The 24,173-nt window shown below is 38.7% G+C and overlaps 2 protein-coding genes across 3 annotated transcripts in view; one reads left to right on the forward strand and one right to left on the reverse strand.

Annotated features, from left to right (window-relative positions):
- The window catches only part of RAB1A (RAB1A, member RAS oncogene family), a 42,107-nt gene extending 25,739 nt beyond the window's left edge, over nt 1-16,368 (forward strand). The window contains exons 3-6 of the mRNA XM_056813924.1: nt 6,756-6,851; nt 10,046-10,141; nt 13,278-13,409; nt 14,415-16,368. Of these exons, the coding sequence (XP_056669902.1) occupies nt 6,756-6,851; nt 10,046-10,141; nt 13,278-13,409; nt 14,415-14,612 (522 nt within the window). The 3' untranslated portion in view covers nt 14,613-16,368. The remainder of the gene's footprint in view (nt 1-6,755; nt 6,852-10,045; nt 10,142-13,277; nt 13,410-14,414) is intronic.
- The window catches only part of CEP68 (centrosomal protein 68), a 56,887-nt gene continuing 48,904 nt past the window's right edge, over nt 16,191-24,173 (reverse strand). The window contains exons 7-8 of one of the 2 annotated variants that reach the window (XM_056813921.1): nt 21,734-21,892; nt 16,191-19,994 (exon numbers count right to left, since the gene is read on the reverse strand). In XM_056813921.1, the coding sequence (XP_056669899.1) occupies nt 21,738-21,892 (155 nt within the window). In that variant the 3' untranslated portion in view covers nt 16,191-19,994; nt 21,734-21,737. The remainder of the gene's footprint in view (nt 19,995-21,733; nt 21,893-24,173) is intronic. The other variant, XM_056813922.1, reaches the window with a different exon arrangement.

The raw sequence follows: 24,173 nt of genomic DNA on the forward strand, positions 1-24,173 counted from the left end.
TTGGTAACTTAATTATTCAGGAAACAACTCCCTACCCTTTATGATAATTAATGGAAAAATTATCAACAGAATTACTTTATAACATCCCTTGTTTATGCTTGTTGACCAACTTCAGAAGAAAAAACTACACATATAAACTTATTTGGAAATTAAGTTTTTGTATCTAGTTTAAATGAAACTTTGGCTTAAAATGTTGATGTGTGTCCAGATCTGTGTTCAGCTAAGGCTAATACTTCAATAAATGTTAAACGTTCAGAATTCTTTAAAAGTACATTTTGGAGCTGTGTATATTATAGTCATAAAAGATCAAACCATTTGTTTCTGTATAGAATATCCACATACATAATTTTTATATTGGCATGCTTCAGTACTGATGCAAAGTTAAGAATTTGCTTCATCTGTCAAAAATTTATTCCAAAGAAAAGTTCCAACTTGGCACCATTGGTAATATAGCTCAAATTGTAAGCTATTGGTATGTGGTAGTTTTAGGGCATACTAAAGTAAAATTGGGGAAAAAAATATTTAATTCAAGTAACAATACTAAAAGCAGTAGGTTATTAAAAAATGTAAAAATATGGTAGCCAGTTCAGAGAAAATTCAACTTAAGGAACAGGTTCAGTTAGATACCATATGTCAGAAGGGTGGAACAAGGATGTTATAGTAACAGGAAGAAATACAGAAAATTTCTCCCAGAACTTCTCCAAATAGATTTAGAAAACTCACCAAATCTACTGATGGGGAAATCCTAGAAAAAGTCACAGAGAGCCTTTTGTCCAATTTGAGATGACCCAGAGAGATAGAAAAATTTGTGGAACACTAGTGATGGACTGATGGACACTGGCTTATGAGTATGAATTCTAGTGTGGGGAAAGAGATCCTAGACCAATACTATGGCTCAGTAACCTTGTGTAAGATGTTTGAATAGGGGCCAACTGTCAGCTTTGTCAGTCACTCCCAAGTTCCTGTTAAAAATTCAGAGTGGGCTTGGGGTTCTTGAGTCATTGTGTGCTCTAGACTGTGTATGCTTCAATCAGAAATGAGTAGCAGCAGTGTGGCTGGCCTCGGGAGTGAAGGATGGTTTCAGTTCCAGTTAATAGCTCACTCTAAAACTTGGTTGAGGAATAACTGGGACAGGAATCTCAGACCAAAGGTCAGCCTATAGTTCTTTCATTTTTGAACCTGTAGAACTACTCAGCTAGGTGATAGTGGCTGAATTTAGCAGTAGTCTACCATACCTGGGACTCAAACTCATGTGAGGAGCATGCAGAGCTCAGACTACATTTAGTTTGCACATATCTCCTGCCTGAGCTGTCTCTGAGTGCTTGAAATAAAATAACATCCAGTATCCCCAAGAACACAGCAGAAGGACTAGCCCAGACTTTATTACCAGAGTTGCACCAAACCTAGTCCTAACATTTAAGTTGGAAGTCAGGAAGTAGGCTAGAAAAACGAACAGTCAAAAAGAGAATCCTACCACAGAAAGCTACTTATGATGATAGGAGTGTTCAAGACATAAACCTAGAAGAAGAGAATGGTTTAAAAACATCTACAAGCAAAACCTTGAAGAAAAATAAAAGTGTGAGCATATAATCAACTAGAATCCCTAGAAGAGTTTTGAAGCAAATAAAAATAAAAATTAAAAAGAAAATGATCTTTGTCTCCAATGAATAATGTTCGGAAATGACCAAATAAAATAATGTTTAAAAAAAATATAAAGAAAGGAAGGCTAGCAGTATTAGATTTTGAACTCTTATAAAGCAGTAATTATTAAAACTATCTGGTACTGGCTAAGAAATAGAAAAATAGATCAATGGAACAGACCAGATATACAACAAACAGTTGTAAAAGATTATATAGTAACCTTGTGTTTTACAAAAGTAACAATCTAAGTTTTGTGAATAAGAACTTTCTATTTGGAAAAAAAATGTTGAGAAAACTGGAAAGCATTCTGGTAGACTAGATATAGACCAATATTTAATACCATTTATAAAAATAAGATCAAAATGGATACATGACCTAGGCATAAAGGGAAATACAAGCAAATTGGAAGAACAGGGAGCTTATTACATATCAGATTTATGGACAGGAGAAGAATTTATGAATAAAAAAGAGGCAAAAAGCAATGTAAGATGTAAAATGGATTAATTTTGAATACATCAAATTGAAAAGTTTTTGTACAAATAAAACGAATGTGGCCAAGATTAGAAGGAAAGCAGTAAGTTAAGGAAAATATCTTCATAGAATGTTTCTCAGAGGTCTCATATATAAAATATAGAGAGAACTTTATCAAATATATAAGATTATAAGTAGTCTGTGTAATTAGAATCTGTTACCCTAAAACTACGATCTCCAGCAAAACAATTTCCAGAACCCTACTCACTTCCTGTCATTACATGCTGACATAGACAGGATATAAATTGGGTGGAGGTCTGTCTCTTGTTCTTTCCTTCCTGTCGCAGCTTTGGTGGAGCGGGCCTTTTGAGCAGGTAGAAAAACTTAGTCATGTGGTTCTGTTTTGTTAGATAATAAACTTTTTAAAATATGAAAAAAAAAGTTAAATATGTTTTTATGAAAGAGCACTCTAGAGAAGAAAATTGGAAAAGAAATGATTATTGTGGAAGAAAAAAGACTCAAAAATGGAATTAACAGGTTGGTGCAATATGTATAAAGTACTGCTTAAGCATCAAGCTTCTTGAAAATTAGAATGGATTAAATAAAAGACAATGACTCCATGAGACAATGTCTTAAATCTTAAAGTCAAAAGCCTGGAAAAAAGTAAATCCTGTAGCAAAAATGATTGACCTGGAAAACTAATCAAGGAGGGAAAAAAATTGAAGACTACCTGAACACCACTATCAAAAAATCTCAAAAACTTAATCTCTTCAAATCAGAAGTAGAAATCTGAAAAATACGCTATCATCTCCTAATAGAAACCCCAAAAGAGAATTCCCCAAAACATCATAGCCAAAATCCAGAGTTTCCAGGTCAAAGAAAAAATACTTTAAGTAGCCAGAATGAAGGAATTCCAGTACCATTAAGTTCCAGTCAGGATCATGTATGATTTAGCACTATAAAAGGAGCAAAGCCCATGGAGTAAGATATTTCAGAGGACAAGGGTGGCATAAAGTTCTTCACTTAACACACACATAACTAGCAAAACTTGAGTACTATCCTACAGGGAAAGAAAAATGTACTTTTAATGATGAAATCAAGGATTTCTAGGCATTTTTAAAGCCCTTACCTTCAGTCTAATAATTGATATGAAGTTTCTTTAATTTTTAGGCGTTTGGATTAAGTGACCTGCACAGTCACATAGCTAGGAGATATCTAAGGCCACATTTGAAACCTGGTCCTCCTGACTCCAGGTGGCAATCTATCCATAGTGCTATCTAGTTGCCCCTGCAGGCATTCTTGAGGAAAATACCAAAAGCTATATAGAAACTTTGAAGTTTAAACAAGAATTAAGAGAAACTTAAAAAGGAAAATATTAATGAAAAATGAACCAAGCAATTATAAATTACTTACATTCATGTGTGGGGAAATGATACATATGTCCTCTCTGAATCCTGTATAGCTTCAGAATTCATAGAGGAAATCCAATTAGATAGGTCTAGAGTTTTCTTATGTCTTGATGATCTTAAAAGAAGAATGGAAAAGAGAAAAAGGGAGACTCCAAGGAACTGGGCAGCAGAGAAAGGAAATTTCCCTAATCCAGATTATCTCATATAATCAGGGTGCACAGGTAGGAATCAATACAAACAAAAAAGAAGGGATGAGCAGAATGATTTATACTTGAAAAACTCATCTGAACTGATGGAAGGAAGGAAAGAAACAAGCATTTATTTAGTGCCTACCATGTGCCAAGTCCATGCTAAGCAATTTACATTTATTATCTCATTTGGTCTTCTGAACAGCCTTGCAAGGTTGGTGCTATTATTAGCCCCATTTTATATTTGAAGAAACTGAGGCAGAGGTTAATTTACTTTCCTGGGTTACATGGCTAATAAGACTCTATAGCTGTTTTTCAGGTGGCAAAAGTCAAAATCTTAGTGGGTACCCATCAATTGGGGAATGGCTGGAGAGGTTACAGATTATAAATAAGATGAGATGCTATTGTGCTGTAAAAAGTGATGATGGCAAAGAGGAGTAGGGTGTTGTTCTAAGAGTCTTGGATAGATTTGTATGAGCCAATGTAGAATGAAATGAGCAAAACCAGGAGAACATTTTATTTAACAACACAGACATTAAAAGATTTAGGAACGCGGATCAGCATAATGACCAGCAAGGATTCCAGGGAATTAATGAATGAAATAAACTACTTCCTGATTAGAGAGGTGAAAAATTCAGTGATTTTAAAGTAATTAGCAAAACTAGAATGAAATACATATATTTTCTTCTGGGCATAGCTGGTATGGAAGTTGTTTGACAAAACACATCTTTAACAGGGATATTGTTTTTCTTGGACTCTTGGAGGGGTAGAGTGGATTTTTTGCTGATTTAAACAAATGGAATCTAGTTTAAAAAATGTGTTAGGCTAAGCAAAGCACACAAATGAGTAATTCTTGGATTATTGATGCCTAAAATAATGAAACAAGTTCTAAACAGGTCTTTTATAGATTGAATTGTAAACATTTTATTTTTATCTTCTTGAGACAGGTCAGTGCTTCTCTGATGCACAGTCATTTTTAGTCATCCATCCAATCAAGGAAAGCAATTATAATCCTTTATGTTGGATCTTATGGAAATTTGTTCCTTAGCTATCAATTTTGTGTACCCTTTGTACATTAAGAGCAGATCACTTTTATTATTTTAGAAGTAGTCTATTCTATTGCTTACTTAGCTAGCTGCTTGCTTTTTTCACTCTTAAAAATAAAGATGCTACTCTGTATGTATACTAGTTCCAAATAGTGGTTGTGGCAGAGTTTTAGGGTCCTTATATTTTTTTTGTCTATTAGAAAACTGATCTTTCTATCTCATAGAATGGCATTTCTCTATTCCTGTTGTGTTTTTTTTTTTATTAGATTATTCAGCTTTTTTCTACAGTAACATCTGTATTATTAGAATTCTCTCCCCAGGGATTCTCTTTCCTAGCCATCCCAGTTAACATATTTACGTAATGTACTAATGTAAGGAAGATATAAGTTTTGTGTAGCTCCGCCCTTGCTCTTCCCAATCAGAGTTTGTGGAGGTGGGGGGGGAGTGCCAGGCAGGAGAATTTTTCTCACTTGTCTCTACTCAGGTTTTTACTTTTATTCTTTTGTTTTTTCTACTTCAAGTGATTATTAATAAATCTTATAGAATATAATGCTTGGAGTTATTGGATATTTTAATCTTACATATCTAAGTGTTTTATGGTTAAAATCTAGAGCTATATTACATAGCTACTTAATTATGAATTGTTTAGCTTCCAGTTACAGCCTGATCTTTGGGTCTCTATAATCTTGCTCCAATTATTTCACAGCAGTATCATTGACATTTTAACAAAAACCATTATCTCAAATCCCTATGTAATAATAATAATATTAGATAATTTGACTAAAGCCAGTTCATCCAACCTGTGCTGCCCCCACACCCAAGGTGTTTTCCTTTCTGGATCAGCATGGCCTTCAATTAGCATTGTTCCTATATTGCTGCTTGGTCCTCGGATGACAGACATACCACCATATTTGCCAGAATCTTCCAGAACATAGATTCCCTGAAGGTTCTGCCATATATCATATAAACTCATTGGTGGTATGTCTGTCATCTGAGGCCTAGCCTAGCCAAGTTTGAAGGGACTTGTTACCAACCTGACTGCAGGGCAAATTTTTTTGGCCAGAATAGCTCCTTAAAAACAATCTGAGTCATTTAGGGGTTGGCCTACTTTTATAGTGTACCCATTAATGAAGTAATGATTAATTGAAGTCTCTATAATGGGCATTTAGTCACAGAGAAATTGTCCATTGACCATAACCATGTAACCAGTCCTTTTACCTAAATTGTTAAGACAGTTGACACGGGGAACAAAAATATTCATGTTAAACTTCAATTTGCATTTTATTACTTAGCAAAATTTGTTATTAATATTGAAGATTATAAATGTCAGTTTTTATAGTTATATGGAAAAATATATTCCTGCCTTATTTTTTTTTAGCTAGTATAATTTGCATGAAGAAATGACTGACTCTTCCTTTATTTTATTTTATCCCTGACCTGTCTTAGAATCAATATTAAGTATTCCAAGGCAGAAGAAGGGCTAGGCAATTAGAGTTAAGGGACTTGTCCAGGGATCCACAATTAGGAAGAGTCTGAGGCCAAAGCTGAACCCATGAACCTCCCATCTCCAAGTCTAGCTCTATTTACTGAGCCATTTAGCTACCCCTGACTATCTTTTATTTTATTTTAATTTAATTAAAAAAACCCAACAACTTCTGTCTTTATTGGTTCTTGATTCTTGGTTCTAAGACAGAGAAGCAGTAAGGGCTAGAATATGGGGGTTAAGTGACTTGCCCAGGGTCACACAGATTTGAACCTAGGACCTCTCATCTTTAGGCCTGGCTCTCAATCCATTGAGCTACCAGCCCTAGGGGGTGGGATGGGGTCTGAGGCAGAATTTGAACTCAGGTCTTCTGGCCTCCAAGTTGAACATTATCTACTGAGCCATGTAGCTTCTCTTAAAACCTGAAACTGTAAGTAAGATTTTATATGCCATTCTTTCTTTACCATATTGAACATGTTGAATTTTGCTGATTAATTTTTCTCTTTTGTTCACACAGGATGATACATATACAGAAAGCTACATCAGCACAATCGGTGTGGATTTTAAAATAAGAACCATAGAGTTAGATGGAAAAACAATTAAACTTCAAATAGTAAGTGTCTGTTTAAGACTTTTATGTTATCTTAATAGTAAGAATATAAATTTCGAGTAAATAACTTAAGTTTTGTTACTGCATAAGAATATTTTAATTAAATCACATAATTATAAACTAACTTAAAAAAAAAACATATCTTCTGTCTTTGAATCAGTACTGTGTATATATTGGTTCCAAGGCAGAAGAGTGGCAAGGGCTAGGCAGTGGGGGTTAAGTGATGGTGGGATGGAGGTAACTTGATTAGTGATTAGGGAAAATCCTCAGCACACATATCTTTTCCCATTTTCAACACCAACAACTAGAATAAACCTGTTACCTTGAGAAGTGGAGTCAGAGTGCTTGCCTACTGGCCTGAGTCAGAGAGAGAAAACACAGTTGAGAAGTATCTGAGGGCAGATTTGAATCTAGGACCTCCCATCTCTAGTTCTGGCTTTCAATCCACTGATCTACCCAGTTGCCCCCTATAAACTAACTTTTGGAAATCTTTAGCCATACCAAGCAGCAAAGTCAAATGATTGAGATTAAGAGTTGACTTGTGCTTTACATTACTTTATCTTCTATTATATTTTCCATTAAAGCTGGAAAGAATATACAGTCCCTTACTTACAGAAGGTTTTAAGTATATATTGAGCTTGCTGTGGTGGTGCAAAGCTATAGTCTCTTGCTCCTGAGGCAGTTGAAGCTAGTGGGACACTTGAGTTCAATTCTAAAATACAGTGTAAGCCTTTTGGGTCTCCACATGAAGGCTAACACCAATATGGTGAATTCCAGAAACAGAAAGGCACCAGGCTATATAAATAGGATTGGACTGGCCCAGATCAGAAACAACAGGTCAATTAAAGTTTCTGGGCTGATTGGTATTGGGGACTGGCCCAGGGGCCCAACAAGACAGACCCCCTCAAATAAAAAGTATTGAATAATAGATTTCAGCTAAGGGCCAATTGTGTATGTATAGCCTGTCATGTATAGGAGAAAAGTACATAGATAAATGTGATCTTGACCCTGCCCTCAAGAAGCATTCAGTGCTAGTTTAGTTACAGAGTTTGCTTTAACTTTGAATAAAACCATCAGAAAAGATAATTTCTTTTTTTCTCCAAATGGAATTTTACCAATTCTGACAGTCAGCAGTTAGTAATAGACAATAGTAGAGTATATTTAACTATTTATATAGATTATCTGTGGTAATTGTATGCTTCCTTTTTTTTTTAAACCATGTATTATTATGCTATGATTTCTCAAATTTTGATATTTCTTTTGCCGTTATGTCAATAGATGCTTTTGTTACCCTAGGATGGGACTTGTCCTTGGAGCCTTTAGTTCATTTAAAATTGTTAAATGTTCTTTTCTCCATCTTGGATTTTAGTTCCTTTTTCACCATTGTTGTTAAAATTTAAAACTTTTTTTCCCGGTCTTTGAAAAGAATAGTGATGATGATGATGTTTTTGTTACATAGAATGACACAGATTTGACTATTTCTTATACACAGAAAGCCATTTTCACCCAAATTTCCTTAATTAAAAACATCTACCTACCTTTTATTCATTTTTTTGAAAAATTTATTTAATTAGTCAAATTAGAACATTTTTCCTTGGTTACAAGAATCACTCTTAATTAATTTAGAATATTTTTCCATGGTTACATGGTTCATGTTCTTTCCCTCCCCTCCTTCCACCCACCTCCTGTAGCCAATGCTCAACTCCACTGGGTTTTACATGTGTCATTGATCAAGACCTATTTCCATATTATTGATATTTGCACTAGAGTTTAGATCGTTTAGAATCTACATCCCCAATCATATCCTCATCGAGCCATGTGATCAAACAGTTGTTTTTCTTTGTTTCTATTCCCACAGTTCTTTCTCTGGATATGGATAGCATCCTTTCTCATAAGTCCCTCAGAATTGTCCTGAATCACTGCATTGCCACTAATGGAGAAGTCCCTCATATTCGATTGTGCCACAGTGTGTCAGTCTCTGTGTACAATGTTCTCCTAGTTCTGCTCTTTTCACTCTGCATCAGTTCCTGGAGGTCATTCTAGTTCACAAGGAATTCCTCCACTTTATTATTCCTTTGAGCACAATAGCATTCCATCACCAACATATACCACAATTTGTTTAGCCATTCCCCAATTGAAGGGCATCCCCTCATTTTCCAGTTTTTTGCCACCATAAAGAGTACAGCTATGAATATTTTTGTACATGTCTTTTTCCTTATCTCTTTTTGGGGTACAAACCCAGCAGTGCTATGGCTTCTACCTATCATTTAAAGCTCATCAGGGCCATGAAATTTTCCCTATCCCATGTGCTGACTAACTACTTTCAGAACTCATGGCTCTTTGTTTGAACTTTATGCACAAATCTCCTTTGTATTGTGGTAATTTGTATATGTTAATAGACTTCAATCTTCATGATAGTAGAAAATAACTTTATCTCCCAAACCCCATCATAGTGCTTTGCACACAGTAGGCAATTAACAATTAACAAATATTTGTTCAACTTGTTTGAACCTAAATGGAATTGGTAGAGCTCATAGTTGAATTTAACATTGTTGTGTAGATGGTTGTCACCAGTTAGAAGTTGTATAGAAGTTCTTTTATCTTGCCTAAGATTGACAAAATTAAAATGAATTTCTACTTGTTTGTTGAGGTTTGGTATACTACTCGCAAGGGACTTGGCTAGTAATGGGGGTAATATGATGCCATCTCATGAACTCTTTAAGTACTTTCTTCTTAGGGTAGTTTTACATGGAAAATAAAATCAATGTTTTATAATACTGACATGATGCTCATATATAAAGAAATTTTAGAGCAAAAATACTTTTATCAAGAATTTATATTTTCTTATAATATAAATTCTAGTTAGTATGATAACTATTTTGTAAAAACGACTATCTTGGAGTTCACTGATGAGTAGAAAACCTTGGTACATAATAACTCATGGTTTAATTGTAAGCTGTGGCTTTTTAGTGATTAAATAATACTAGTACTCAAAATCTTAAACATTACAGCTGTGTCCATCTTGTATTCATGTCTATCTTAACATTAAGATATTTTCACAATTGAGTTGCTGTTGATTGTATTTAAGATTTCCTTGATTGAAGCAAATATCTGCTTAATAATATATTTGAAGAGTTTTTAAAAGCTGCTCTAATCCAACAATTTGTGGGGGGGATTTTGTTTGTTTTAAATAACAGTGGGACACAGCAGGCCAAGAGAGATTTCGAACAATCACTTCCAGTTATTACAGAGGAGCCCATGGCATCATAGTAGTGTATGATGTGACGGACCAGGTGAGCTCTTCAGGAGTTGTTGCCAAAGGCCTATTTATTGTGTGAGAATGGTCAGATTCAGACATTTTGCTTTAAAACATAACCTTTGTTGATCTAAAAAGTGTTTTAATAAAAACAAAATGTTTAAATGTAATGTTCTGTATCTTTAAACACAGAAAATACCATAAGACCTGGAAGAAAACCCAATTTTGTTCAGTTTACACAGACAGCTCAATATTGAATGTCATTTCTATTTTTTCATGTTTGTTCTTTTTTTAGCCCTTACCTTCCATCTTAGAATAACTATTCTGTATTGGTTACAGGGCAGAAGAGTGATAAGGGCTAGGCAGTGGTGTTTAAGTGACTTGTCCAGGGTCACATAGCTGGGAAGTGGCAGATCATATTTGAACCTAGAAAACTCCTGACTCTAGGTCTAGCTCTCAATCCACTGAGCCACCCACCCAGCTGCCTCCAGCTTTTTTCAATGAAAGCAAATAATGAATTCTAATCAATATTGTTATTCTTGTGTTCGTATTTTGAAGATTTGTTTTTTATAACTGTTAAAGGCAGATTTGTAGCAGGATATCCTATTTTGATCACCTTAGAATTGCTTCACTTGTGGTTGTTTCATCTCTGAATTTCACATTACTAGGTCAGGTTATCATATCCTCTGACAGTCCAGATTTTCACTAAGTTCCACTTATGTAGCAAACATATCAGCATTGAACTTGACCTGTCTCCTTCAAAGAACAACATTACTGGTTGAAGGAGTAGGGAGTTCATTGTTGAGCTTTTAAAAAGTCATAAACAATAAACAATCCTTCTTCATACTCCCTAACACACCAGCATAAGTTTTGATTTTGAAACTGCTTCTTGGCCAGTCTTAGTTTGGCTTTTCCTAGTGCTTTCTTTAGATTGCTTTTTATCCTGCTGATCTCTAGAGGGCAGTGCTATATTTCACAATTTGATTGATACCTACTGATATCTTGATAGCATCTAGTATCCAGTAAGAGGTCTGTGATACTTTACGGTTACTGAAGAGGTTTAGGAGAAATAAGTTAAATTTTTTTTATCATGTTTCATATTAAAGACAATTCAATAGTTGTTAAAAGTGAGATTTGAAGTCTCAGTTGTGGGCTTTGGATTTGGAAGAAAGAAATAAAAATTTGAGAGACTGAAGAAGATGGGGAAATGAAGAAAAGTAGCACATACACAATTCATTAAGCATATGATACATTCCCTACTTGCAAAAATGTTTTGGGACAAAGAATCATCCCAAGAAACTATATAGGAGTGGAAATTTATGAATATACATTCATAGAATTTAGGTACCAAAGTTGTCTCCAAAAAATTGGGTAATGAAGCTTAGCTTAGCTTCTAACTGATTTTATATTTAGGCAGGTTTGTCCTCAAGAATTATTTAAATTCCTAGATGCTGATGGTTAATTACAATTTAAAATTAAGCCCAGAACTTAGCACAGTGCCTGGCACATTGTAAGTACTTAGTAAATAATTATTGATTGACTTGATTAAAAGGGCCTATTGTTTCTAGAGTTTTAACTGTAAAATTGAAATGAATTATTTTCTAAAATTGGAACTAGAATGTAATGACAAATTACATTGGTATTTCAGTGGATTTGTGATCTCATCAATGTGGGTACTTTTATTTTTTTTCCCCTTTTTTAAAACCCTTACCTTCTGTCTTAGAATCAATACTAAGTATTAGTTCCAAGGCAGAAGAGAGAGGGAAGGGCTAGGCAATTGAGTTTAAGTGACATTGAGGGCACACTTCTAGGAAATGTCTGAGGCCAGATTTGAACCTAGGATGTTAGCTGTAGTTTAATGTTCATCTGGGGTGATCTGTTCTTTTAATTTCGTAAGTCACTCCACTGATAAAGGCCAACACGTCCTTTCTTAATTTTTAGATTTGGCTAAGTTTTAGATTTGAAGTGCTAAGAAATTATATGACTTTGTCCAAAGGAAGGAGGAAGGGAGAAGAGCCTAGGATGTATCAGAGGCACAGAATGAAAATGAGTCTTGATTGTTAAGACCAATTTTCTGTGCCCTGCATCACATTCTTTCTAAAATATTTCACCTGTGATAGTTCTAATTCTGGTAATATTATCAGTTGAAGTGTGTAGACTTAGAAGTACTTTCCCATTCATGCTTGTTTCCTGGAACCTCTCGAGTTGGGAGGGACCTTGGGGACCTCCTTTTACAAACTATGTTGTAGACAAGAATCTCTTCTCTGCAGCTTCACTACTTCATTGCCAACAGGCATCCAGTTTTTGCTTGCAGTTAATATCTACTACAGACAATTGGCTCCCCTTGGCATCCCATTCTACCTATCCCCTTTTCCCCCAGTGGACAAGAAGTGAAGTCTTAATTCATTATTACTTGACAAACCTTCTGTTTTCAGAGCATTGTACTAGACTTTAGAGGAGATAGTGTTTAGGTAACATAGTCTCCCACCCCATGGAGCTTATGTCCTGGTAGGGGGTAGTATAACTGGACCTCAAAAACAAAATAATGCTTATATAAAATACTGTTCTGTGCAGTCTAGGAATAGAGGATTATTTCCAAATGATATAATAAGGAAGACTTCCTGGAGGAGTTAGTATTTGAATTGAGATTTAAAATGGGTGAAAAAGGCAAAGCTGGGAGGGAGAGCAAGTCATTCCTAGAAAGCAGAGAAGAAAAGCTTGGAGGCTGAAAGTACAGTTTGGGGAATAATGTTCAGGCTGAGTTAGTGTAGGATGTGCAGAGGAGTAATTTGAGGTTAGTTAGGCTATAAAGGTCCAATTGTGCCAGATTCTGGAGGACCTTGATATGTCTGACAAAGGAGTTTGACCTTTATGTGGTAGGCAGTAAGGAGCCTCTGCAGATTTTTGTGGAAAGATGTGGCGTATTCAGTGACTAGATACTCCTTGGGAAGAGTATTCTAACTGATAAGAAGAGCTGAATTGGTAGAGAGCAGTGGGGCTTGTACTTAGGGTAGGAGTAGGGCAGATATTTGAATAAGACTTGGTAACTAGGCTAGAATTGAGAGGTGAAAGGAAAGAGTCAAAGATAATGCCAAAGTTTCCAATATTGGAAACTGAATGTTTGATGTGCAGAAGTTTATTTTGACATTATTTCTTAATGCCTATATTTTTAGGAATCCTTCAATAATGTAAAACAGTGGCTGCAGGAAATAGATCGTTATGCCAGTGAAAACGTCAACAAGTTATTGGTAGGGAACAAATGTGATCTGACCACAAAGAAAGTAGTAGACTACACAACAGCAAAGGTATGTCAATTTAATTTTTTGTTTTCAGAAAATAAGCTTTAATTACTTCTTGTTTTAATTTCTAAAGCTCCTGTTAAAACTGCCCTCCCCCTTCCAAAAAGAGGGGTGGGGGCTCAGTCTTAGAAAAGCTCACAAAGGAACTCTTTCTATCTTAAGTACAAACAATTCTCACATTAAGTGAATTTTCATTGCAAATTTGGGTGTATCAAATTTATTCTTTAAATTTTTATTGTTTAGGCTTAGAAGAGTAGAATAATCTCTCTTTTTAAAAAATTCTTATCTTCCATCTTGGAATCAATACTGGGTTCTAAGGCAGAAGAGTGGTAAGGGGTAGGCAATGGGGATTAAGTGACTTGCCCAGAGTCACACAGCTAGGAAGTATCTGAGTTTAGATTTGAATCCAGGACCTCCCATTTCTGGGCCTGACTCAGTCCACTGAGCCACCCAGATGCCCCCAACATTCTCATTTTTTAAAAATCTATTTTGTCTTCATTTAAGTAGTCTTATCTTTCTGAATCAAAAAATGTAAGTGTCATTAGAGGAATGGTCATTTGAATCCAAAGTAATGCATGTACAAAAATACTGTTCTGTATGACCTAAGGTAGAGGACTGTTTCCAAATGATATAATTAGAGAAGACTTCCTAGAGGATTTAATATCTGAGTTAAGATTTAAAATGAGTGAGGAATTCAGAAGACACTTTTTAAAATTCGGTTTTTAATGTAAGGTAATTCAAATACAGAATAATGCCCATGGAAAACAATTGCTCTATAGTTTCTAGGGTAAGGATTGTTTCTAAAGGGAATCAGAAATTTCCTGGAGGAGTTAAGCATTTGAGTTGAGATTTTAAATGGGACGATTTCAGGCAAAGGGGAAGGAAAGCAATTCATTCCTAGATACCATTATGGGTGAAAGGCTTTAATAATATGTTTTATTATATTTTTGATTAAAAGATGCAAATGAAGAATGGATCTAATGTTAATCATGTTTTATTTTATATTCATAGGAATTTGCAGATTCTCTTGGAATTCCATTTTTGGAAACCAGTGCAAAGAATGCAACAAATGTAGAACAGTCTTTCATGACAATGGCGGCTGAGATTAAAAAGCGAATGGGCCCTGGAGCAACAGCTGGGGGTGCAGAGAAATCCAATGTTAAAATTCAGAGCACTCCAGTCAAGCAGTCTAGTGGAGGTTGCTGCTAAAATCTGCCTCCCTTCTTTTCTCACAATGAATTTGCAATCTGAACCCAAGTGAAAAAACAAAAAAACAAAAAAAACAAAAAAACAAAAAAAAAACAAAATTGCCTGAATTGTACTGTATGTAGCTGCACTACAACAGATTCTTACCGTCTCCACAAAGGTCAGAGATTGTAAATGGTCAATACTGACTTTTTTTTTATTCCCTTGACTCAAGACAGCTAACTTCATTTTCAGAACTGTTTTAAACCTTTGTGTGCTGGTTTATAAAATAATGTGTGTAATCCTTGTTGCTTTCCTGATACCAGACTGTTTCCCGTGGTTGGTTAGAATATATTTTGTTTTGATGTTTATATTGGCATGTTTAGATGTCGGGTTTAGTCTTCTGAAGATGAAGTTCAGCCATTTTGTATCAAACAGCACAACAGTGTCTGTCACTTTCCATGCATAAAGTTTAGTGAGATGTTATATGTAAGATCTGATTTGCTAGTTCTTTCTTGTAGAGTTATAAGTGGAAAGATTACACTATCTGATTACTAGTTTCTTCATACTCTGCATATAATTTGTGGCTGCAGAATATTGTAATTTGTTGCACAATATGTAACAAACAACTGAAGAAATGTTTAATAAATATTGTACTTATTGGAAGTAATATCAAACTGTATGGTGATAAGTATTGTCTTAATTCTTATGGTTAAGGGGAAATATAGGCTTGCATTGTGCTCAAAACATAGCCATTTATGTTCAGCCAGGGCACTTTAGACCTATTTTAGAGTAGCAACAACAATGCTTCCCAGCTAATATACCTGATAAGTGATGCAGCAGTGCAGACATGTATACGTACAGAGATTAACAGATTTGGTTTGAAGGGAGATTAAAGCGGTATTTATGGAAATCAAGTACATTTTGAATGTACGATATTTAGTCTATTATCTCTGATCTTTAAACCATTTTTAAATGGCTTTATTTAGAAATGCTTTTGTTAATTCATCTGTAGTAGAGATGGAAAACTGTATCTTTTTTCCTAACCTGTGAATGATCAGACTAACAATTCAAGCTGATGTAATTTAGCCAGTATGTGCTTTTTTTTATATACTGTTACTTCCATATTCTGAATCAAATACTGTTTCAACTTTATTAAATAAGTTTAGTGCACTATCTTAAATAATTATTCTGCCCTTCATAAAGTATAGCTGTATAACTTGTGTTTGGGGATAGTTAAAACATTGAAGAAGCTGAAAGTAGGTTTTCTCTCATTGGTTGATAGCCCTTACCTGAAAAATAACACCCTAACAAATGAGTTGAAGCCATTTGTGGCTGGTTGGGAATGATAAAAGGAAGTATTTGCCTGGGTGAATTTTTGCACCCACTTGAAAACTTTAAGTGTCAAGGAGATCTTGGGTGGTTGGTTGGTGTGTTTTTTTTTTAAAGTGGGAACTGAATCTTTGTTTTCCCCTAAACACTTTCATTTAAGATTTTTCCCTTAGTGTTTGTTTTAAATATATGCTACAATAGCCAAAACACTGTACACAAACACATCCCTATGGTGAAGTTTTCAAACTTAATTCAGGGGTCAAAATACAATTAAAAGCAACCCTTAAAATATTTTTTATTTTATTTTCACTAAACAGGCAATCGTAATTACATGGTACAAAAATAAGTGGGTAAGATTATTGTAAAATGGATGAACAGAATAAATATACAATTGAATTTTCCATCTATGAGAATTTCACAATAAAATCATAGTTTACTTTGTATTATAGATGTGCTTATTGAGAATCTATTCATACTACATAAGGCATTGATCAATTGATCAATTCCTGAAAAGTCACAGACAGTATCTTGGGTAATTTTAAAAAACACCTTCAAATAGCTATATTTGCCTTAAAACAGTATAAAACACAATTTTTAGAAACACTTGAAAAGTAACTGAATAAAACACAGACTTTGGGTTCTGAAGCAAAATTTTTGGTTACATACAATAATTAGGTTGGTGAAAGCCATTAAATAATTCTTGGTGCACTAGCAAAGAGTCCATGAGATTTACATGCTTATTGAGAAATCTGGAAAATCTTAATGTTTATGATGATTCCCCAGGACACTGGAAACAAGGAAGATCTGGTGCCCTTCATTTTTTGTTCTTTATGTTCTGATAAGGGTAGGGGAAAAAGCTTTAGTTGAATGGGGGAAAAACATTGTATTTGCTGTCATCTTTAGAAACTAATTATTAAATGTGGGACTAAGGGCTTTACTGTCTCCTAAATGTTAGGGATTATCAGTTGTAGCCAATGGATTTTTATTATCAAGTACTGTTCAGAAAGGGCAATCCTATTGAAGAATATAGGGTATCTTTGGTGTGAGAACTCTGGACCTCCTTGACTTCCATGTTGAAACTTCACTTAGCAATAATGTTGACTTTGCTTAGTAAAAGACCACCTTTTTTACATTTCTGTACTGCTTTTATGCTTTGACAAGTGTTTTCTGAAACTTGCTCATACTAATTGTGTATAAAAATCTCCAGTTTACAGATGAGGGGCTCAGAGAAAAGTTTACTTACCCATGGTCACAGCTAGTTACTTGTAGAACTGGGACTCTCCATATTACCTACCATATTAACCTGCCCCTAGATTATGCCTGTTGATTTTTACAGGGGGAAAATTTCTAGTAGGGACATGGGATTTAACAAACTTGTTTTCAAGAGTTTGTAATGCAATGCAACATTTCCCATCTGTCTTAATGATTTCAGGACCTTTTGCTTAAATAAATTTCAATGCTAAAAATCTTATTTCCCCCAAAGATTCTTAAGACTGGCCTACCTTTTGGTATTACTAACTGATGCTAAGCCAAAATGATTTTTTTTTCCCCTTAAAAAAGTGCCTAAAGATAGTTAGTGGCCATTGACTGGTTCACTGGCATTCTCAGTCTGCTCTAAAATTAGCTTCCTCAAGATCATGTGGGGATGTTTTGCTACTCAATGGAAAAAAGGGTTTGAATGCTAACAGTCTTTAAGAAAAATTTTGTATGATATAGAGTTGTTGGCATATCTTTAAGGTCTCTTCCAAGAATGGACTGTTGGATTTCCTTTCAAATTTGTGCAAATTTAGTGCTAGATTTCTGGAGAGGCACTATTGAGTGCAGAATTCCATGTTATACAGTACTGGATAGTTTCCTTCTACAGAATTTTCTACTTGTATAGCTGATTCCTGTATGGATTTCTATGTATTTTAAAACCAGTCCCAATGTGGCAAACAATTATTCTTCTTTAAAGGATTACCAAATATTTGATATGAAATCTATTATTTTGCTGTTAGGAATTCCTTCTGATATTCTGATCATAACCAATCTGTGACCCAGTGGTTCTCCAACTTTATTATCTCAAGACCTTTTTGTACTTAAAAAATTGAGGAGCCTCAAATTTCTAACTTAAAAATGAAAAATTCTTTATTTTTATGAAAATATTTTTGACCTAGACCCCATCTTAACCCATCCCAAAGTGACTACACTTTGAGAAGCCATTGACTAATTTTTTTTACACAATTTCATTTGAGCCGCACAGTAGAACCCTGTGTTATACACATGCTATAGGTCTACCCACATTACCATAGAGGAAATGGGTGATGTGATTTTCCCATGGTCACTTAGCTAGTGGCAGATGCTGAGCATTGTTTCATAACTCTAAGCCCAGTACTTACTCCCCTTTACTAGTCTCTGCAGGGCAAAGGTTTTGTTCTGGAAGGGAGTGGAGGGTGGCAGGCACTGCCAAGTTTAGTGTCATATGTGCCCAGGATGGGTCATATGCCGCCACAAGCAGAACTTGAACCTGAGCCCTTTTTACTCCACACTGGTTTCTCTTATTATGTATATTATTAGTAATACAGAAAATATCTAAATATGAAATAGATATTTCATTTTGTGTCTTAAAGGATTATTTTTCTTCCCAATGATTTTTCCATCTAATTGAGAGTTCCCTCTGTTAGGCAAGAATTATCTTTGTAAAGTTGTAAAGCATGAATAACAATTTGAAGTGGTTGGAGCTGACTATATCATGTAGGTAAGCAATTTCCATTTTGTATGTCCCAGAACATTATCGTAATCTAGCCTCAAAGAGATCTAATATGCCACGTCAGTAGCGGCTTTCACTTTTCTTTGGCTAAGGGATGAAAAGAATAGCAGTTTAATTTTTCCACTCAGGCAGCCAACACATCTATAAATCTTTTCAGTCTGAATGCTGACATCAGGATTTCATCAAGTCTGTAAGAACCAATTTTGAATATGCACCTGATAAGCTCATGAACAGATTTTTCTTTTTAAAGCAACACATTCAAATCTGAAAGATTTGCCAAAAGCTCTGAGCATTTTTCCTAATACTCCACTACTAACTATCCGTTTCTCAGTTCTCAGAATTTTTATTCTACCTGTTTTCCTCTTCGACCTTTCTTTTCTTCATTTGAGAATTCAGTTCGTGAAAACTGGAGTTTTTGTTCTGTATGCCTAGCTACCATCATATTCTAGAAAGGCATAGAATTGGCTAAATTATACTTCCACTTTAAGGTAGTGAGGAGGTTCCATCTAGTCCTTTTTCTCGTGCGTTTGCTAAGAGGGTAGAGTGGTATGCTTACAACCTAAACTGAGGAATTAAGTGAGGCCAAGCACTGTAAGTTACCTAAGAGTTGGGCATAAAAATCACATCACCCATTTGAGAAGAATCCAAAGTGCCTTTAATAGCAGGCATTTAATGTTTACTGAGTTGCCATCTTTCAATTAAACAGAGAAGACCTGTTGTCCTTATCTGTTGTGTTATCTCCCAACCAAATCAGGCTGGATTCATTTTCATCTACAGGTCAAGTGTTAATGCCTTCTCTGTTGTAGACATGCAAAACACATTTTCCCAAACAAATGACAGATTTGTGGAAAGATCAAAACTGTCTGGCCACTGCCACCTCTGAGAAGCCGAGTATTTTCAATGTCATTTCCTAGTTCTCTGGTGGACACTTCATAAAAACAGGCAACACAAACCAGGTCCTGAGACGAGTGTGACCAAGAACTATTGCCATTCCCTCTCACTTTTAAGGGGAAAGACTTGCCACTTTGGCTATTTTCTATGAAGAACGGAGGAGCTGGGTGGCTCGGTCATCTCTGTCACGTCACCAGAAGCACCATTTGAGGAAAACCTTAGCATGGAAGTCCTCCACCTTCCTCCTTTACAGGTTCTCACTGGAAGATTCCTTTTTCCTCTTCCTACATGAGAAATCCATTTAGAGCCATTAGGCCAGTGCCGCAGGTCTCTGGTACATCAGGTGTTTGGCAAAAAGCATTGCTTTTGCTGTTCTTGCTCTTCAAACAACCAGCTTTGGGCTTGGTCGATTCCAACATTGCTTGAGGTGTTATCTGAAATAGAAGGAAGGCCTTGTGTTACAGGCTGGCAAAGAAAAACAGGATTCGAGGAATGCCACCGAGCAGGGCCACAGCCTAGTCACGGTGGATCTTCACTTTGGAGTAAGAGAGGGCCCAGGCTCAATGGAAAGGGATGGGTCGGAAGGCATAGCCACAGAGATGGGATGCCAGGACTCCTGATTCAGGGTTTATGGGGCCGCTTTGAGCGTGCAGCATTGAAGGTCCAAGAAGTACCCTCTTCACAAGAGGGCCTGCTCTGGAAGAGCCCTTTCTAACACCCTTCCACCAGCCCCGCCCCTCCTTGCCAGTCACCTCCCCTACCTTTCCTCAGATCCAAAGATGGAGCTGTTGCTTCTTAAAGTCCGAGTAGGAGGACTGAGGTGGAAAATGGGCTCCTCAGAGTCTGAGGGGAGGGGCGAAAGCCCTAGGCTGGTGGTGTGGGGATAGCCAGGGCATGGGGAAAGGAGGCTGCCCTTAGATTTGTTTTCAGTTTCTTCAAATGGGAGAAGTGGAGGCTTCTGGGGAGGCTAAGCCAAGTGCTCTTTTGTGAGGAAGGTGAGAAGAAAAGAGGGACCTCCACGTTAGGTAAGAGGATTCATTTCATGAAAACGGACAACTCCAGTGAGCCCAGACTCTACATGACATTCCCACAGTAGATGGATGGCCAGGTCCAGGGCAGTGCTGCTTCCCAGAGACACAGGGTGAGCCTGGCCCTCCTGCACTCCTCTTGCCTCCGCACAGATACTCCTCCAACATTTTTTTAAACCCTTACCTTCTGTCTTGGAAGCAATTCTGTGTATTGGCTCCAAGGGAGAAGAGTGGTAAGGGCTAGGCAATGGGGGTCAAGTGACTTGCCCAGGGTCACACAACTGGGAAGTGTCTGAGGCCAGATTTGAACCTAAGACCTCCCCTCTCTAGGCCTGACTCTCAATCCACTGAGCACCCCAGCTGCCCCCAACTCTTCCAACTTTAAAACGGTTTCCAACCTTATGCGTACAAAAACTCCCTCCTGGCTCCGTGGCAGGGTGGAGACAACTGGTTTTTTGGCCATTAGGTGCTACACTTCCCTTTGCAGGGGCTGTGCCCCCTGCTGTGCTTGCCCTTCTTCCCTTGTTTCCTTCCAAACTCAGCTCGACCTTTAGGGGTTCCTGGCGGCGAGAGGATCACCTTGGATTCATTTTGTACATAATTAATGCATGTGCACATAGACAGGCGCTATACATGTCGTTAATGTGGGTTATAATGATGCTGGGTGTAATAAATAGGACGATTGCTGGTGGCCCATGTCTGTACTTCCGGTTTCTTCCAATAGAAAGGAAGCCACTGGAGGCTCTGCAGAGCCTGGGGCATCAAAGGAGTATTGACTCGTGGAGCTTATGGATGGATCAGACTCACTGCCCTAGCGAGGGGCCTTTCTGCCCTGCCCCAAACCAAGAGCACTAGCTACCAGGGAGAGAGTGCTTGGAGGCTTGCAAAGTGCTTCCCCGGCACATTTCCTGAGAGCGTCAGAATGCCTGGAGGGGTTTCGGACCAGCTCGCTGTCTGCCCCGCCCAGGCTCTCCCTGCCTTCTAGAACCTCTCAGCACGGCCCTGGCCGGGCCCCGGGCCCCCCTTTGCCTCTCCTTTCTTCTGTTTTCTACCATTTCCCAACTATCCAACATTACGGAGCTGGGCACACACCTAGCGTTTCTGAAGAAAGAACAGGAGGGCCCCTGCCCTGGCCATCGCCTTACCCGCTTAGATCCTTTCCCACGGAGCAGACTTGGCATCCGGCATGGCGGGGTTCCCGGCCAGGGTGTCTACAGCCGCTAAGACAGAGTCATACAGGCGCTCCGCGTGCTCCTCCAGCTCACTCGACTGCCTCGCCAGCAAGCCCAGGACGTCTTTTAAAACTGGTGAGGAAGGGGTCCGTCATGAGTGCCCAAACCAGGAAAAGGCTCTCCCAGAAATGACCCCAGCCTGCCCGGCCCCACGGAAATGCGCCACAAACCGCGGCCAGGCAACGTTTAAAAACCTTGCTGCCCTCCCAGAAGTCCCTGTTTTTGCCTTCCGGAGCTCGGAGATGCGTGACTGAGCACCCCTGCAGCGGCCCAGTCAGAGCTGGAGGAGGGGCTGGGCCAGCGGACTCCCAGTGCCCGTTCTAGCTCTAACTCAATGACCGCATCTCCCACAGCACGGTGTCCTGGGCAAAGCCCACAGACCACTGGAGAGGGCCCGGCAGCCACGGGCAGGGCCCAGTACAACAGGGACGTTCATCTGCCATGTCCTCACAAAATTCTTTTCAATGCCAAAGCAGGGTCAAATTCCTCATTAAAATTTAAGGGGCAGCGAGGGTGGACGGAGAGCCCTCGTGCCCGGAGGTCCAATGTGAACTCAGACACTTCCCAGCCCTGTGACCCTGGGCAAATCCCTTAATCCTCATTGCCCGGCCCTTACTGCTCTTCTGCCTTGGAGCCAGTTCGCAATATTGGTTTTAAGAAGGTGAAGATTTTTAAAGGTCCACAATTGTCTTCAGTCCTCAAAGCTTGTTGGGGTGTGGAGAGCAGGGGAAGGGGACCACTAGTGTTCCCAGGCCAGGGAGTGCACCCCCCCCCCATGGGCCCATGGGCTGCATGCTGGCGCTGGGTCCCTTCGTGCGCATGTGCGCGCTCTCAACTTCGAAGCTGTTGGGTGCCAGCTCATCAGTTCCCTGGGCCTTTACCCGCCTCGCGAGTCTTCTCTTGTGCTTCCTGTCGCGGAGGAGGAGGCGGAAGCCGGGGATCTGTAGCCAGTGCTAGAGAGAGAAGGAAGCACAACCAGCAGGGCCGACGAGAGAAGCTGGGAGAAGTGAAGTCATTTCAAATGCGACTGAAGCAGGTTTTCTCCAGGTGCACCCGCAGCTGTGAGGCCCGACAGAGGCGGGGACTTACCCAGCCTCAAGCCAACAAAGACAGCGCCCTCTGCCTTCCCACAGGACTGTCCCTTTGGAATGATTTTCTTTTTCTGAACCTCTAGGTTACTGAGAGAATTTCCCCCTTCAATATTCGAAAAATACTTATGGGGAGGAAGGGAAAAGGGTTGAGAATCAGAGAGATTCCATTTCCTAGTGGTAAATTAAAGGAATAATTGGAAAAAATCTGCCTCTTGGCTTGGATGGGGGGGGGGTCAAGTAAGTTATTCAAGCACCATGCGGCATTGCCCAACTCGAGTAAGATCGAAAATGAAAACCACGTTGATAAGCTAAGCAAAAGTCATCAGTCAGATGGGACCGGAAAGGGTATTGTGTCTCCCCTGTAGGTGTCCTCCTGTCCTGGACATTAATCTGAATGGAAGCAAAGACCACATTGGCCATTTTTTGTTTGGCATTTCATCTACCGGCTCTCCCTGAGCCTGCAATAGATGCAATAAAATCCCCAGCTATTTCTGAAGATGAACTACCACCTCCTTGTGTCCCCGCACCCCCCACTTCTTAAGCCCAAACGTGAGGATACAGAATGACGTCTCAATAGATTTAGCCAACACCCTCAGGGCCTCAATGGTGCTGACACGTGGGCCAGGGTAGCAGGGAGGGCTGCTCCCCTCCCCCTCCTCCCTCTACTGTCTGGGGCAAGGCGGGGGCTCACAGACATGAGTGTGCAGTTGGGGCACTCAATCTCTCAAAGATTCCCCAACGCTGCCCAGGGCTGTCCAAGTCTTTTTGAATCTGGACTCATCCGTTTATGAGGTCTCAAGAGTCCTCCCGGGTTTGAGTTATGCTTGGATTTAACAGGCTGGGCCTGCTCCTGCGCAGTGGTCTCGCCCTCGGCTTCTCTCATTAGAGGGGGACCTGCTGGAGGGCGGGACTAGCAGGTACTTGATGAAGGTCTAACAGCCTTTTGCTTGTTTTGAATCCTTGGCTCAGGGCCAGACAGATTAAGGCCAGCCAAGGAGCAGGCTTGGGTCCGAGAAGAGAGCGGAGCCCAAGAACCCAAGTGTCCGGATTTCCACGGGGTCCCGCCACACGGCTTGCCACAGACCGCTAACTAGCTAAGCCTCTATGGCTGAGAGAGGGCGCTCCTTTCCCAAAGGGATGGCAGAGAGCCAGAGCTTTCGGCGCCAGCTTGGTCCCTCTGCCGGCCCACGGTTTCTCGCGGCTCTGGGACTTCTCGGGCTCCTGGGGCTGGCTGGCCGGAAGATGGTCCTGCCGGCGTGGTG

The sequence above is a fragment of the Monodelphis domestica genome, chromosome 1 (assembly GCF_027887165.1).
Source record: "Monodelphis domestica isolate mMonDom1 chromosome 1, mMonDom1.pri, whole genome shotgun sequence".
Classification (NCBI taxonomy): Eukaryota; Metazoa; Chordata; class Mammalia; order Didelphimorphia; family Didelphidae; genus Monodelphis; species Monodelphis domestica.